Source organism: Dermacentor silvarum, chromosome 2, assembly GCF_013339745.2.
Source record: "Dermacentor silvarum isolate Dsil-2018 chromosome 2, BIME_Dsil_1.4, whole genome shotgun sequence".
NCBI lineage: Eukaryota > Metazoa > Arthropoda > Arachnida > Ixodida > Ixodidae > Dermacentor > Dermacentor silvarum.
The window spans coordinates 228,732,272-228,749,979 of NC_051155.1; the positions used below are offsets into that span (position 1 = coordinate 228,732,272).

The 17,708-nt window shown below is 46.3% G+C and overlaps 1 protein-coding gene across 1 annotated transcript in view; it reads right to left on the reverse strand.

Annotated features, from left to right (window-relative positions):
* Positions 1–2,466: 2,466 nt before the first annotated feature.
* The window catches only part of LOC119442823 (histidine protein methyltransferase 1 homolog), a 31,883-nt gene continuing 16,641 nt past the window's right edge, over positions 2,467–17,708 (reverse strand). Inside the window, exons 6-7 of the mRNA XM_037707856.2 lie at positions 10,423–10,521; positions 2,467–2,681 (exon numbers count right to left, since the gene is read on the reverse strand). Coding sequence (XP_037563784.1) covers positions 2,519–2,681; positions 10,423–10,521 — 262 coding nt within the window. The 3' untranslated portion in view covers positions 2,467–2,518. The remainder of the gene's footprint in view (positions 2,682–10,422; positions 10,522–17,708) is intronic.

Below are 17,708 nucleotides of genomic sequence, written 5' to 3' on the forward strand. Positions count from 1 at the left end.
TGTGTCTTGGCTGTGAACTTCTGTATTTAAAGCTGAATTCTTTTTACAACTTCAAGCCATCTCCAGCCTCCACAGTCATAGATGCCAAGCACTCCGTCTCCGACGGGCACACCTGTGGTGCATTGAGCCGTGACTACCTTCGTTCGATCTCCAATCAAACAGCCTTCAGCGCTTCAAAGAAGCAGTGGACAAGAAGCAAGAATTAAGAACGAACCATAGTTTACTCCCTTCATTGGTATCCATTACATTACTCAAATACACCACCAGTTAGCTGCACTTTGCATTATAAGACCTGCCAAGTTCCGCTCCTTAAGCTCAGCTAAAGAATATCATATACTCATGTTTGCTCCCCAATCCATGCTGCAATCTTTTTATTTAAACATCGCCATTCTAATTCTTCCATGAGAAATGCCATGCACTGCATGAAATGATGACTGCACCTACTGGTGAGATTTCAGCATATTGGAGAGTCTGGAAAAATAAAACATCCACAGGAGGTATCGTTGAAAGTATAGCCTCCAGTGCTCCTAGCACTTCCCCAATCTAACAAACAAAATTTGCATTTTTGTCGACTTGGCAACAAAAGTTTTAAGTGAGAGCAGCTGTGAAGACACGTAAGCTTCTGTCGGGTTGTCTAATTTCCTTATCCAAAGTCTAGGCTGTTTTACGAATGTCTCAAACATTGGTACACACTGAGGAGTGCGTGTTGTCTTGATGATTGTGTCCGAGTAGTATCAAGTGCAACTTCATTTTTTCCCACCATATGGATTGCTTTTATCTATCAGCGTTTCAGCAGCATATGTACTACAACTTATTACGAGCAATTCTTGCTGTCGTGTGCAGTTTTTACTCGCACAAATGCACGCAGTTGATTTCAGACTGGCCGTTGGCAGAAGCTTGACTAGCAGTCTAATCTCTTACTTTTTTGAACACTGCCTGTGCAAATGCCCTTATTTACTGTACGATGTGTTGTAACACTGTACATTGCTGTACAAAGCACATGAAGCCTCCAATAACAGTTCAAGGCGTACGACTAGACCACTTTGCTTGCACAGAAAAGCTGATCAAACACAATGATCAAGTACGACGAGGCTTGTGCATGTTCCCCAACCTGACAACCATCGATTTGAGAGCCTAATTATTGCAGTAATAAAGGAACCAGCTGCATGCTGCAATGAGTAAAACAAATGCTCCTTGAACCATAGCCACTTACCTGTCTTCACATTGGTGAATATTCACGCCACCAAATCTGCATATTTCTTTTTGTGGTCTAACTTACAGAAAGTTGGAATCTATGAGCAAGGTGCATATTTTGCATATTTGGGACTTTTTTTACTTTTAGTACTTATACTAAAAATAGCAAATTATTACTTTCATTTGGGCCTCTTGAAGTATTTTGAAGTTTCACATACGAATTCTCAGAAAGTGTTAGAGCACTTATTTCTGCTTTACTTTAATGCAAAACACCAATGATCAAGATATGATTTAACGTATCACGGTATACATTCAGACTAATAAGTTAAAACATGAAAGCACTGAAAATGAACATGCTTCTAGTGGTAAGGAAAAAGTTAACAATCTGCTATTTCTGGGGCATCCAAATATGCATGACACAACATAATAAATGAAAAAGCATTAAAATCAAACAGAAAAAAAAATATTGAATTTCTGCAACAGAAAGTATTGCTTTGTGCACTCTTACTTTAGGTCTTGAATAATTGTTGCTTGCTGTTGCTGTAGAAACCTGGTGCTGTCAGAAGTGTTGGACGTTTCTCCAGCTTGCTCAAAAATGATTCAGTGCCTTCACATCGAAAAGAATGCACCGAAGTATTGAAGGTATTAGCTGTATCATGAGTGCACGCCACTGGTTCTTGTAGCGCCTGCACAGTGTGCTCATCATAATCATAAGCCCACAGAGACACCTCGAGGACCTCCAGAAATTATTTTTCCCACAGTGTCAGCCCTGCAGGTTTCTGTGTCAGCATCGACGTTGCCATAACTGTTATTGCCATAGCTATTTATGTCTAGAGGAACACTATTTGCTTCTCGTGTAGCAAGAAGAATCACCTCCACCAAATCTATCACTCTAGTCCTCTTGTGGAGCTGGTATCAGTTACAACCACAGCTTAACGAAATGTACAGTTCGTGCTTAAACGGATAATTTTTGCATTGGGTCTATAAGAAGCCAACCAAATGGTCAAGAAATTGTTCCTCATATCTGAAAATTCGGCTTATATAAGATCACAGGAACAGCTAGATAAACTTGTGGTACAAATCATGTTTCAACAAGCATAGCAACTGACTCTTACGTGTGGGTGTCTCTTGGCATTTTATTTGTTTTGCTGAGATATACACTAGCATTTTACTCGTGTTACTACACAGTGAGGTACATCACTCTATACTGCCTTGAATACTGTGCATGAGAGTGTGCAAGTTGTGTAAAAGGACACATTGGACATCATCAAATTTCAGCAGGATGCTCTGTACAAAAGTGTTTATTGCATACCTGTGGGCAATGTCAGGGTGGAGGCATGACACGCAGCTCCAGAATTTCCCGTTGCACACCAGAATCCGTGACAAAAACAACACGTGATGTGAAAAATCCATCTACAGCCAAAGCATCTTCAAATAATCTTGTGCCACCTCCAACTCCAAAGTAGCAAGTTTTGGCAGCAACAAGCCTATTGGTGTTTTGTAAAGGATACATTTTTTTAAAGCGTAACTATGACTCAGTGATATATTGCTGACCGTATTTTAGGCAAATGCCTTTTTTCCTCCTTACACCTTTGCCATGCCTTCTTAATGCTTGAGCATTAATTATGGATTACCGTAATGAAGGGCTCAGCAATGCTTTGATAGGTTCAGTTTTGGCTAGCTACAAGGTCCAGCTCAGTTCCTAGCTACAACAATGCTTGTGCAGTCAACATTATTTCATGATTAGTTACCGGATAATAACAATGGTTATTAGAAAACAATAACAGTATACAAAAGCAGGCTTGCTAAAGCCAAGTGAGGGCTTGAGGGGCAATGCCCGGCAGCTGGAGACATGAAACACAATCAACAAAATTTGATACTACTAACAGGTCTAAATGCAAAAAAACTTTAAAAAAACTTTCTTCACAGCTTTGCAACTATTCAGGAAGAACACCTCTACAAGCAAAATTATTAAAAAGGAGTGGACTGTAATATTCACAAATATGCTTTTCACACCTGGTACACACACGAGGAAAAAACAATATGTGACGTGGACAGAGCTCGTGGTAAGGCCTATAGGCAGGGCAAAACTCTCTTGTCCAGATGTATTTTAATACAATTGTTTATTTAATCAATAAATCAAAGTATTACATCTTCGGGACAAAATACACACTGGTCATGGTTCTTGTGCAAGCCACACATTAAAGATTTTAACATACCTTTAATGCAATTAGCATTGTTAGGATACTTAACCCACTTTCCGAGGGCTGTCCGTCTGTCTAACCGCCTTCCCGCCTGCTTGGGTCACTAAGTATTCCATGGTCTAATGGTTAAAGTATCGAGCTGCTATGATGGGGTTAAAGTGGGTTAGAAACTAATCGTCACGCCAAGTTGGGCTACGGGTATGTGGCATTGTGTATGTGCCACTGATCAGTGAAACTGTTTCATGCCAACTTGTGTCACTGGGTACCTGTCACTGGACATTTGCTGCTCTTCTATCAACCCCATTAATGCCAACTTGCGTGACTGGGAATATGCCACTGCATATGTTTCACTGCGTATGTACCGCTCCTCAATGACAAAAAAAAAAAAAAAAAGACCATTTAAATTTCTTGTGTGTTGGGTGGCGTCGAACCCCCGTCAAAGACATTCAGACAATAAGGTTCTGCCAGAGTTTTATAGAAGAGAGTCAACCTTATTCCGCCAAGTATTGGAACAGAAATAAAAGTAAGAGATACCAAACCGTAGCACAATGTATGCTAAAGAGTATGCTATCTGCCTTTTTACTTGTAGCGGGCACAGTGATGTGGTGGAGTACAAAAGACAAGTAATTTTTAAAGTTTTAGAGTAAGCATGTTTCATGTGAGTGTTCCAAGACTTATCAGAATAAAAAAAAAATTACGATGTACTTCACAGAAGATACAAGTCGGATGGGCAGACAGGCACAATTTCTACAACTAGGCATGGGTAGAAAAAATCCGCGGACACCTAAGCACTTCTTCTGAGTTTTGAATGCGAAAGCATTATTTTCCAAATGAACGCCGCTGAGTGGTCCTTCGAGTTATGAACTCCTTGTGGGCCATTGAGCGCATTGACAAGCTTGGTGTATTTTGATTTGGCCTCACCGAGGCCCAGTTAGAATGCATGCGAGAGCTTGCGCTGACAAGAAACATGCAGATAACAAAGTCTTCTGAGAGCGAGGGTGACATGGTGTCGCGGCGATGCCCTCTCCCCTTACGCGTCACCTGGTGCGCTACCGACAGCAGGTGTTCCCTTTCGCCTGCTCTGCTCCGTCGAGGCGCGCTCGTGACGTGGCATCGCAGCCAATGGGAATTCACCTGCTGTTTTGCTGCTACAGACGACAGACGACGGCTTTTTTGCTCAATGGGGCATTTGACGCTTTTGCATCAATAAATAAAACATTGGTATGGATCTGTTTAAAAGAGTTGCGAAAATATACCAGCTTTGTCTTACTGCTGTTTACTTGATCAAGTGATTCGGAAACCAATTGACAACATGTTTTGAATTATCAGCGTATTAGAACACTTTGCAATGTGAAATGTTATTACCTAAATCATTTATGTACAAGTTAAAGGGGTACTGACATCATTTCTTGCGTTAAATTAACGTCCGAGACTTCTAAACTCTAGAAAAAGAAGTGACATGCTGCAGAGCGCCGTTAATAATTCAATATAACAGCTTTTCTACGGCTAGTTTTGGTTTAATTTCTGGCAACATAACCAAGCAAGTTCTCTTTCCTCGATAGCTGCAAGAACCTTCTTGCTAATTCATAGGCATTCCGTCCTGCTGCGAATTTTGAGATTTATTTATTGAAGCACACACTGACCCTCAATCAATAGGTGCACTGAGTGGAGCAAATTGTGCAATGGCAACGAGTACTGCAGTTTTATTTAAAACTCATATAGTCTGCCAAGAGGAAGATATGGAATGATGATGATTATACACAGATGAAAGTGACTAAGTGTACATACAGCACTTTTGTCATGTCTGCCTGCAACATATCTCTCATTCAACAAATAACTGAATACCATTAATGAAATCCTACTTCTGCCTTCGTCTGCGTCTCTTGAATTGAATTCTGGGGTTTTACGGGCCAAAACCACAATTAGGTTATGAGGCACGCTGTAGTGGAGGACACCGGATTAATTTTGACCACCAGGGAATCTTTAACGTGCCCCCAATGCACGGGACACTGGCATTATTGCACTTCGCCCTCATCGAAATGCGGTCGCTGTGGCCGGAATTTGATCCCGCGACCTCATGCTTAGCAGCGCAACACCATAGACGCTAAGCCACCGTGGCGGGTACCAGTGCCTCTTTCAGACGAGTTTCTTTCCAGAGTCGACCACTTTCGTAGTGTTTCTTGCGCCCACATGGACACTGCTCAGGCAGATAGAAAGTTTTGCTGCAAAAAAAAAACGACATGCATATTGCTCCAGCCAGGTGAAGAAGTTCTGCTATGAACTCACGTAGGAACTTTTGAGAAGTTTCTCCAATACTACGTCGACCCTTACACCATTATAGAACAAACTTCTGCTACGACCTATCACACTGCTTCAGCCCATTCTGTGGATGGCCACTATCGCTGCAGCTATGAGGTTGTCCACATGTTGCACCTCAAGCTGTTAAATCGTCCCTCTATACCACTTGACTTGCAACTAGGTTGGCCGCTTCACAGAGGCCGAGAAAGATTGCCAACGCTGTATGCGCACTTCAGCGCTTTCATCTGTACACAAACATCATCCCATATCTTCTTTATGGACTCGCTCTGTTGCCTGGCCAAATAAAAGCGTCTAGTCTGGCTCTGTCTTACAATATTATGAAAGCTGCTTCGTGGATTGAACTTAAGCTAGAGGTTCAAGGCAGTTTATAACTTTAACACGACAGCATTAAGGGCCCCGTGTCGCAGAAAATCCAACGTCGGTATCTGTGGCATGCGTGGCGAAGAAATTCATCCCGAACCACTCCGACAACATAGGCCCTCCGCGTAGTGCAGGGGGGGTTAGTGAACAAAAATTGAATTTGAACGCGATATTGTTTAGGGCCCCATGTCGCAGAAAATCCGGCGTCGACAACCGGTGTGTGATCGCGGGTGGCAGAAAAAATCATCCAACCACATCGACCGTGCAGGCCCTCCACGTGGTGCAAGGTTTTGGTGAACAAAAATTGAATTTGTCACAGTGAAATCCGTCAGAAAAATGGTAAAGTAAGACTTTACCATTCGGCGTCAGATTCGCTGTCGGATGGTTTACCAATTGGCATCGGATTGTAATTTGAATGTACGAGAAAACCTAATTCTGCTACGAGGAAACAAACATTTCTACCAGACCTGCGCGCGTCGGGGCAATAGCAAACAATTAATAAAATAATAAAAAAAGGTGCTAGGGCCTTCACATTTTAATATAGGACCACTTATATTGCCCCCGGAAAAACGTCTTTCCAGCAATGCATTTCAGTTTAAAAGTGAAGCCGACTTTAAGAGAATCGGTGTAACCTTGGTCTTTGTAAGCTGGCTTTCCCACGTTCAGTGTTGCAGTGAATGAAGCCTACTTGCCGTATGTGAACGATGCGATGCAAACGGGTCCCGATAACGCTATTGCATTCTACTCTTAAAGGCGAAGCTTAAGCGTCCTCCAATTTTTTTCAAAATAAAATCTGTCAGAAAAATCATAAAGTATGACTTTACTACAACCTACAGACATGATAGCATCAGATTGTAGTTTGAATATATGAGAAAGAAGCCTGACAGGCTGCCAGGGATCTTTGAGTGCTATCGCATTCCACTCTTAAAGGCGAAGCGTAAGCGTCCTCCAATTCCGATGGTGCACGGCTCAAGCAAGCAACGCTCATGCAACATTTTTTTTAATGTTTTATTAAGTCCTTTCATGCATGCTCCAGTGAATGCATTGTTCTAAGCCCTAGGTGTGACCATTATGCAGACTGCCCACAAATCTCATACTTCAGCGTATTGTAACAACGAATATGGGTTGGCTGAAATTGCCCTGAGTGGCAGCCTATTCTGGGTCGCTATCTGGTACGCGTTTGAAAAGTTGATGTACGATTTGGTCTCACGCGATTGCCCAGGCCGTGCAAATATCGTGGCCTATGCCAATCTAGGCCAATCGCGTGCGGCAAAACCGAACGTCGACTTTTCGAACGCGTACAAGATAGCGGCCCTGTTCTCAACAGTGTCCACAGACTCCTTAAAAAAGTTTTGTTTGGCTTGAACAGACAGATCAAGGTGCCTGTGCAGGTTCCACTAGGTGTGGTGCATTTCCTGCATCTACGCTTGCGTGTGAGCAATGGCCTCCCTCAACCTTCATACTCCATACTCCTGAAAAATCACTGCTTTCACAGTCAATATAACAACATACTGCCTCTTTCCATGTTTTCGTATTCCTTAGCCTTCATACGCATTGTTATTTAAATAGAACACAGGTTATCTACTCAAGGCATCACATGGCTTTCTTAACAACAGCTCTATTAAATATAGCATAAATCACACCAAAAGAATATTTTTCTTTTGTATATTTCTTTGAACATTACAAATCTTCGATCACCTTTGAACTAAAGTCAAATGCCTCTGCAGTGAAATGGCCTATATAATCAAGGCTTGATTATGCCCTGGCCAAATTACTATCTTTCATGTGTACTGTAAATGCCTCTACAACAAAGACCACTACAACAAATTGCCTGTACAACGAAGGAATTTAGGTGTCCCCAATGGCTGATTTGTTGCTTTACAACGAACGCCACATAATTGTGCTTCCACTGCACTCTGCAGGTGTCACAAAAGTGTACCATATTTACTCGATTGTAATGTGAGTTTTTTTCCACATTTTTGCTACCTGAACTCGATCCTTGCGTTGCAATCGAATACCGAAATTCCTGTTGTCTAAAAAGTGATATGATGCATCAAATTCTAATCAACAAGTGAAATGTGCGACTGAAAGTGCGCGAGGGACGTGTGCTTTCACGGAGAGCGAACGCACGGCGGAGAGCAAACGCGACGTCTCCATTGCGCGAAAGGCTGTGGGGGAATGGGAGGGAGGGAGGGAGGGAGGGGAGGCAACGTTTAGCTGCGGCACCAACTGCGTATCTCACGACCGGGCGCAAGGGTAACTGCCAACTCAATCTCCCACGCGAAAGGATGAAAGCAGGAAGGCAGCGCGGGAAAGAGGGGTGCGGCTTCTACTCTGCCATAACTGCATACTAGTACTTTGCGCGGCTGCGAGCTGTCGCGCGCACCGTATCTTGAAAGCAATCTCCGCACGGCTTTCACCTTTGTATGCGCTGTGCTTTCGCCGATCAGTTTCCGTTGAAGTGATAGACCTCCCGAACCTTCGCTCGCTGCAGTCGCCACACTTGCTCACGCCAGCATTTTGACAGTGGTTGTCTACGGTCATCGAATGTGATCTATTCATGTTTGCTTGTGCGCGCTGACACCATGCTTGTTAATTCAGTTAGTAAGCAAATGTGTCCAAGATTATGCAGCTGATAAAACTAAGATCCTTACTCCATATAGCTCTTAACAATCGCAATTGATTCTTCGCCTTTCGGGTGAAACTGCGACTTTTTCATGCATCCGGTGGTCTCGCATTACTTTAGTGGTTTTCTTCTTCATCGTTTCTTTTTTTTTTTTTTGATGCACGCGACAAACTCACCCCTCGTGTTACTTTCACAGTTTTATTTTTCTTGTTGGACGCAATGAAAAGTCACCCCCCCCCCCCCCCCCGTGTTACAATCGAGTAAGTACGGTGCTTTGCACTAGTGCTAATGGCAGCACTAGCGACGATCGTGCCAATATCAGTAGTCCATCGCTCAACTCATACTATGTTTGTTGTAATGCATCAGTGGGTGTGTTGGCTGGTGAATACATCACAGTTGATGACGGCTTCAACGCCATCAAGGCGAATAGGATGCGAATAACAACGAAGGCAACAATGAGGTAGATTCTGCAGACATAGCCAAGAATTTTGCCAACAAGGGGAGCGATAGCGGCATTCAACAATCTGCAGCTCTATGTTGTGTAGTTGCTGTGTTTCGCCGTGGAGCATACTGTAAACCTCGGCACAATAAGGTTGGCTGCAGCCGCATATTCTGTCAGTCAAAGTGTGCACAAAAAAATTAGCAACTTATTTCAACAAGTCTCTCTTGAATTTAAGTTAAATAAAGGCTTTCTTTTGTTGAACATGGTTATTCTGCTCTATTGTGAATAAGTTGGTGCACAAGGCTTGCAATGAAATGACCCGTATAACGAAGGATTTTGCAAGTCCTGAGTACTTCGTTATAAAGGCGTTTGACTGTATGCTCTCTCATATGCAATGTACTTGTCCCACCACCTTATCCATGGTTCAAAACTGTTCAGCAACTCTTCCAAACTGTCTATCATTTTTGCCTTTATCTCCTTCAACTTTTGAAAATGTTTCAGTCTTCAAGATAAAAAGTTGCAAGGGACAAGATTTGGGGAGTAGAGAGGGTGAGGTACGGTAACACTGTTGTCCCATTTTTGTCAAAAAGCACTGCACACTCAGTGCTGTTTGCGAAGAAGCATTGTCATTATGCACAAGCCACTTGCCCGAGTTGCAGACTGAGGCGCTTACTTGGAAGTGCATCAAGCGTGGACATTTCAATGTAGAAATGCTGCTTGACTGTCTGACCTTGTGGTACAAATTTAAAATGAACGAGCTCTTTGATTTACAAAAAATTCCCGACAAAGAACAGAATTTGATACACATGTTCTTTGACATCCAACATCCCAAAACAGACTCAGAGGGCAACATAAGCTCAAAAGAAAGCAGCGCAGTGAGTAGACAAAACTTTACACAAGGACACTGCTTGGCCACCTGCCTGATGAGGACGATAATGTAGTACACACACCTAGTGGCAGGCGTTGGTATTAGCTACTCTTCCATTTGAATAAAAAAATTCTCATTACTTTTGGGTTTCCCTCGTATGTTCTATCTACACTCCCGTTCTCCTCTCACTTAATGTTATCTACTGTTGTTAATGTAGTATACTTATCACATTTACCTGCACAGTTCATTGCATTGCCTAAGCATCCTTTTGAGTCTAATTTTAAGCCTCAAAACATTGGCATCATCTTTGAGTACTATAAGAAAAGATTGATCACATGCTTTTCAAGAACATCAATAGCCTTGTCAAGCAGAATATTGCACAGGGGCTAGACACATGAACAAAGGATACACAATACCAGTGTGTTTGATTGCCTTCTTCAGAACTGCGATCAAGGACTGGTAACTAGCAGTGTTGTAAATTGTTTCACTTGTCAGGATGAAATCATACCTGCAAAGCAAGAAAGTAACCACATTTCACTATGTAACATTCACAGATACCTCTTAGAAAGAATGTAGTAATTATTGCATAAAATTTTGATCCAGGAGCTTGTTGCAAGCTTTGCAACCAGATTAAAGCGGTACTAAAGAAAAAATTATTTGAGTGGTACTAGTAAAGTAACCGTCCACAATGGCAAAAAAGCCACTTTTATTGTGAAATGAGGCATGGTAAGCCAGAACAGACGCAAAAAAAAACGAAAGATGGGTGGTGATGCCGCCTTTGAAGTTCCCGCACCAGCTCAGGACTCATGAATTTTGAGGGCATCTCCTTGGGGGCCTAGTTCATTTCTTTTTAAGGTAAAGACTGACTTTAATCTTTTCTAACAGAACCAAAGATGTAAAGTGGAAAGTTTGAAGAAGATTCACTGAGCCACAACCTCCCAAATAAGAAAAAATACTTTGAAATCAACGACGTCCCAACGACGTACCAGTGCCGGGTGTTGGTGCAAAATTCGAAAAATATAACTTTGACCTTGATTTTTTCTTTCAACAATCCATATTGTTACACTGCTCCGCACAGCATCGAGGAAGAGGAGCACGAGCTTGGGGCTGAAGAAGACGACGCTTCGGTGACTGACTGAGTGTGTCAATCCTGTCAATTGTGTACATATTGTAAATACATTTTCCTCTCTTGCTTCTTCCCTTCGTCACATATTTGGTGGAAGTGCGGGGTACTACTGTGCACGACGGAGCTTCGCAGCAGATGCAGCCTGGCCTCTAACAACATGACGACCGTTGGAGCCGGTGCTGGCACAGCCGCCATGCCGACAGGAGCAACCGCTACCCCAGCGCCGACAGTCATCTTGTCCCAGCCCCGCGACCCAGGCACGTTTTCCGAGACCGACAATCTTGACATCGATGAGTGGCTCCACATGTACGAACTTGTCAGCGCCCATAACAGGTGGGATCCAACTGTTATGCTGGCAAACGTAATTTTCTACCTGCAAGGCACGGCACGGGTCTGGTTTCGAAACCACGACGAAGAATTGACTAGCTGGGAGCTATGCAAGCAAAAACTTAGCGAGTTATTCGGCAAGCCTGTTGGCCGTCAGCGAGCTGCGCAAAAGGACCTTGGGGCTCGCGTCCAGACGTCGACTGAATCATACCTGACGTACATCCAGGATGTTCTCGCCCTTTGCCGCAAGATTGACAAGCGGATGTCAGAAGAAGACAAAGTGAACCACGTACTGAAGGGCATAGCGAATGACGCTTTTAATGTACTGGTATATAAGAATTTTTCCACCATCAACGATGTCATTAATGAATGTCGACGCTTCGAAGAAGCAAAAAGTCGTCGCATCGCACACTAGTTCACGCGTCTTCCAAATACAGCTGCTACGTCGTCGTGCAAGGATCTTCACTCTCCGCATCAGCCGCCAACGTCCGAGAGCCTCGTCCGTGTCGTTCGGCAAGAGATCGAAGCCGCGACACCGGTTGGCTTCCAGACCTATACTACCGATTCTCGACCGACAATTTCGCTCATGCAGTCTGTCGTACGCGAAGAGTTGGCGAACCTTGGCATTCAGTCTGTCTATTCCGTCAACCGATTGGATACCTACACCTTTCCTACGATCCCTTCTTCGCGACGCAGTACCCCTCTCGGCCTTTTCGCAACCCAGCGGAATGGCGAACATCCGATGACAGGCCGATTTTCTTCAACTGCCGACGCGTTGGCCACATTTCCCGTCACTGCCGCAATACCTGGACATCATCGCAATATCAGTCCGCGCCCCCACCTTACCGCCTCTCACCAGGTACTCGTCCACCACCGGAAGATTCCACAGAGACATACTACTCTACTCAGGCATCCGCATCTACACGGCAGAGTCGTTCACCCTCACCACGACGTCCCCTGTCTCGTTCACCCACTATTCGCCGTTCTCTGTCCCCCATGTACCGGCGCTCTACGGGAAACTGACGGATGCAGCTCCGAGGGGTGACGCTGCCAGAACGACCCGGACTGCAATACCTCTACTGACCTTACCAACGGATAGGAATTTACTTGATGTGTATGTGGATGGTGTCCCTGTTACTACTCTGCTCGATACCGGTGAGCACATCTCTGTGATGAGCGACCAGCTTCGTCGACGGCTCACTAAAGTCCTGACACCTGCGGCGTCCTATGTTGTGCGCCTCGCTGATGGAAGAACACTGGCCACAATAGGAATGTGTGCTGCTCATGTGGGCGTCACTGGCCGCCATACATCTGTATTATTTACTGTTATTCAAGAGTGTCCCCATGACGTTATTCTAGGCCTTGATTTTCTATCTGCTCACTTCACACTTATCGACTGCTCCGCTGGGCTTGTTCAACTCAATTTGCCTTGCCTTGACCCGCCCGAGGAAGTTCCCAGCAGACTGTGCTCCGCCGAGCACATTCGACTCCCCCCACAAGCCATGACCTGCGTCCTCCTCTCCCCCACTCCACCTGTGCCTGACGGTGACTATATTGTTTCTCCTCTCGCGGATGTCCTCCTTGCTCATCACGTTGCTCTTCCGTACACCGTCGTCACTATCACCAACAACTCCACCAGCCTTCCTCTCGTCAACTTCGGAATTGGTGACCATGTCCTACCGCAAGGCATAGCCTTGGGTAGCTGTCCTCCTCCCAAGACTGCCAGTTATCAGCCTTGGCTGCTGATATTACGTCGTCTCCCGTTGACTCCTCTTCTTTGCCGGCTGTCTTTCCGGATTTCACAAACATGATTGCTCCCGATCTTCCGCCTGACCACGCTGACCAGCTATGCCAGCTGCTTGCCTCGTTCAGCGACATTTTTGAGCTGAATGGTCGCCCTTTAAGCCAGACCTCTCTCACGACACACCGTATTGACACCGGTGATGCACACCCTATTCACAGGCGTCCATAGCGCGTGTCTTTGCATGAACGACAAGTCATTCACATGGAGGTCGAGAAGATGCTCTCTCGAGGTATCGTCGAACCATCATCCAGTCCTTGGGCGTCCCCTGTCGTTCTAGTTAAAAAGAAGGACGACACCTGGCACTTCTGCATGGATTACCAGCACCTCAACAAGATCACCAAGAAGACGTTTATCCTCTACCACGCAGTGATGATGCCCTCGACTGCCTCCACGCTGCAAAGTACTTTTCTTCCATCGACCTTCGTTCCGGCTACTGGCAGATTGCCGTCGACGAAATGGACCGCGAAAAGACTGCCTTTATAACGCCCTATTGCTTATACCAGTTCAAAGTCATGCCGTTTGGCGTATGTAATGCTCCAGCTACATTTGAACGCATGATGGACACATTCCAGCATGGTCTGAAATGGTGCATCTGTCTTTGTTACTCAGACGACGTCATCATTTTTGCTCCTACATTTGCCACGCACCTGGAGCCCCTCTCGCTCATTCTTTCTGCTTTTTGCACTGCTGGCCTTCAACTTGATTTTCCTAAATGCCACTTCGGCCACCATCAAATTGCTATCCTCGGTCATCTTGTTGACTCTTCTGGTGTGCGCCCAGACCCGGACAAAGTTCGTGCTGTACAGAAGTTTCCCATGCCAACCTGTACTAAAGTTGTCCGGAGCATCGTGGGTCTGTGCTCATACTTCCACCACTTCGTGCACAATTTTGTGGAAGTCGCCCGTCCTCTTACTGCTCTTCTGAAGGCAGACGTTTCATTTTCTTGGGGCCCTGCGCAGGCAGCCGCCTTCTCGAAGCTTATCTCCCTCCCGACGTCTCCACTCATCCTAGTGCACTTCGACCCATCTGCTCCAACAGAAGTCCGCACCGATGCCAGTGGTCATGGAATCGGTGCCATTTTATGCCAACATCAGTGAGGTCACGACCGCGTGATTGCATACGCCAGCCGTCTGCTTTCTTCCGCTGAGCGGCATTATTCCATCACTCAACGTGAGTGTCTTGCGCTTGTCTGGGCAGTGGCCAAATTTCGCCCTTACCTATATGGTCGGCCATTTAAAGTCACCACAGACCACCATGCACTCTGCTGGCTTTGGTCCCTGAAAGACCCTACCGGTCGCCTCGGGTGCTGGGCGCTATGCCTACAGGAATACTTATACACAGTTGCCTACAAGTCCGGCCGTTTACACCAAGATGCTGACTGCTTGTCCCACCATCCAGTCGACCCTCCTGATGTTCCTGCGACCGATGCTTCTGTATTTTCGCTATCTGCTTTAGCTGACCTCGCTTCCGAACAGCGCCGAGATCCTAACATGCGTGGTATCATGGACAAGCTCACATCTGGGTCAAGCGATCCCTCCCTTCGCTTGTTCGTACTCCAGGATGGCATCAGTGCAGCATGCACCCCAGCAGACCTGAGATGCTGCTTGTCATTCCCCGGCATCTTCGTACCACTGTTCTGTCCTAGCTGCACGATATACCAACTTCTGGTCACCTTGGGGAATCTCGTACGTACGTCCGTGTCCGGCGACGATTCTTTTGGCCTGATCTGTATCGATCTGTCTGCCACTATGTCGCCTCGTGTGATTTAAGTCAGCGCCAGAAGAAGCCGTCTGCTGTGCTCCCTGCTGGTCGACTTCAACCTCTTGACGTTTCTGCCGAACCCTTCTCTCACGTTGGTGTAGACCTCTTGGGACCTTTCCCCACATCATCCTCCGGCAACAAGTGGATTGCCATCGCCACCGATTATACAACTCGGTTTGCGATCACCAGAGCCCTTCCAACCTCCTATGCAACAGACGTAGCTGACTTCCTGTAGCACAACATCATTCTTCACCACGGCGCTCCTCGTCAACTTCTTACCGACCGGGGTCGCTACTTCCTCTCTACAGTTGTGGACGACTTGCTACGCTCCTGTTCTACCAAACACAAATTTACTACTGCATACTATCCGCAGACGAACGGTCTTACGGAGCGGCTTAATCGAACAATCACGGACATGCTCTCCATGTATGTGTCTGATGACCATCGTGACTGGGATACTGCTCTTCCTTTTGTCACATTCGCGTACAATTCCTCGCGCCACGAAACTGCCGGCTACTCGCCATTTTATTTGTTGTACGGCCGCGATCCCGTATTGCCTTTTGACACAATACTGCCTACCCCTCAAGAGCCCGTGTCTCATTGCCCGAGCCGAAGAAACACGCCAAGTTGCTCACCATTGCCTTTGTGCTTCTCAGAACAAACAGAAAAGCATTTATGACAGTCGTCACCGTGACGCTGACTATGCTCCCAGGGATCTTGTCCTTCTATGGTCTCTCACCCGCCGCGTCGGCCTCTCTGAAAAACTAATGTCTCGCTACTCCGGTCCTTACTAGGTCCTCTGCAAGGTTACCGACGTGACCTACGAGATCTCTCCGGTCACACCTACTACTCGCTCCCAGACTTCCCATGACGTCGTTCATGTGAGCCGCCTGAAACGCTACCAGTCCTCTTCTATCTAGGAAACACCGGGACGGCGCTTCCACGCCGGGCAGAAATATGTTTCACTGCTCCGCACAGCATTGAGGAAGAGGAGCACGAGCTTGAGGCTGAAGAAGACGACGCTTCGGTGACTGACTGATTGTGTCAATCCTGTACATATTGTAAATACATTTTCCCGTCTTGCTTCTTCCCTCCGTCACAATATATTACAGTAAAACTAACGAAAACAGTTTTTAAATAGTACTTTGTTAGTATAGAGTAATTTAGTGTTTTTCTTGTGTCCCTTTAAACAGGAAAAAAAAAAAGAATAGAAACCATACTGCATGAAAATATTGCGTCTCTGGCCCTTGCTAACTTGAGGTCTGTCACATGTAAGAGGCCGCCGGTGGCGCGAAAAAGAAGAGGAGAGGTGGCGGTGGCGGTGGCGCGAAAAAGAAGAGGATGCCTGGTGTTCGGAACGGCGCGAGCGCGCGAGGCACACGAACCGAGGCATAGTCGAGGGATGAACGGCGCTGTCCGTTGAGTTTCAACGTGGCACCGGGTCAGGAAGGTCGCATCTCCAGCTATGTTCTGGCGACGGGAGACTTGGGGGTCTGGTTGAGTCCGCGACGCTGGCCGTCCAAGGTGTGGCCGTTGACCTCGGCAAGTTCGGGCGAGGCTCCTGGACGGGCTGCAGCTTCTCACGGCAGGACCAGGCACCCCAGAGAGGATCCCCCTTCTGCGGCAGACCGGCACGTTTGATTCTCCTCGGGACGCCACGTCGGCACTCCTGAAGAAGTTGCGACGCATCCCGACGCTAGGCCTAGGCAGGTGGGCCTAAGTAACGCCGAGCGCCATCGCTGACGAGCGCATCACCGGCGAGATACCGACGAGCTCACCACCGACAAAGGAGGCAACGCGAGTCGTCGGCATCTACTGCAGTAACGACGCCCCGAATGAATGCGACTTGAACCCAACGGGAGGATCTTCAAGTCGGCGGTCCGTAAGAGCCCACGTTTTGTTTGCGACGCAGTTAGACCGGGGCCAAGGTGGCCAGACTTTGATGAGTCAGCGCTAAGACTGACGCAGAGACTCTAAGACGGAGCTAGGCTCCGAGACAGAGATAGGTTATCTTCTGGTAGTGTTGTATTTAGTTAGTTTTGCACTTTCTGTTGAGTAAGCATTTTAGTTTTGAGTTATGGTTTTAGTGTAGTGTGCCGCGTGCTTTTACCATCCTTGTAAATATTAAATCCTCGTTTGCTGTGCCGCCAGTCGTGTCTCTCCTCCATCGAGAGTAGCGCATGCACGCAGCCCTCCGCACTCCCAAGTAAAGGTGACAAAATATTGGCGAGCCTGCCAGGATAGATACGGCCCAGTCACCGATACTCGGGAGTAGCAAAGATGGAGTGGGAACGTTTGGCGGCGGTAGCGAAGGATTTAAATATGTCGAAGGAGGAGACGATGGCGTTTTTCGAATACACGCAACAAGAGAAGGAAAAACAGCAGAAAAGCGAAAAAGAAATTTTGGAACTTAAGTTAAAACTAGCGGAGATGGGCGCGGGCTCTCGTGACGGCGCGAGTTCGCCGGGGTCAGCGTCATCCAACTCTACTTCGCCCAGGCCAAAGCAGATTTGCCCCAAGAAGTTAATGGCTCCATTTGATGAGCGTAGGGACGATTTAGATGCGTACTTGCATCGCTTCGAAAGAATAGCGGTCGGGCAAGGCTGGGCAAGGAACGAGTGGGCTAGCGCCTTAAGCCTGTGTCTAGTTGGTGAGGCTTTGAGTGTGTTCGGACGGA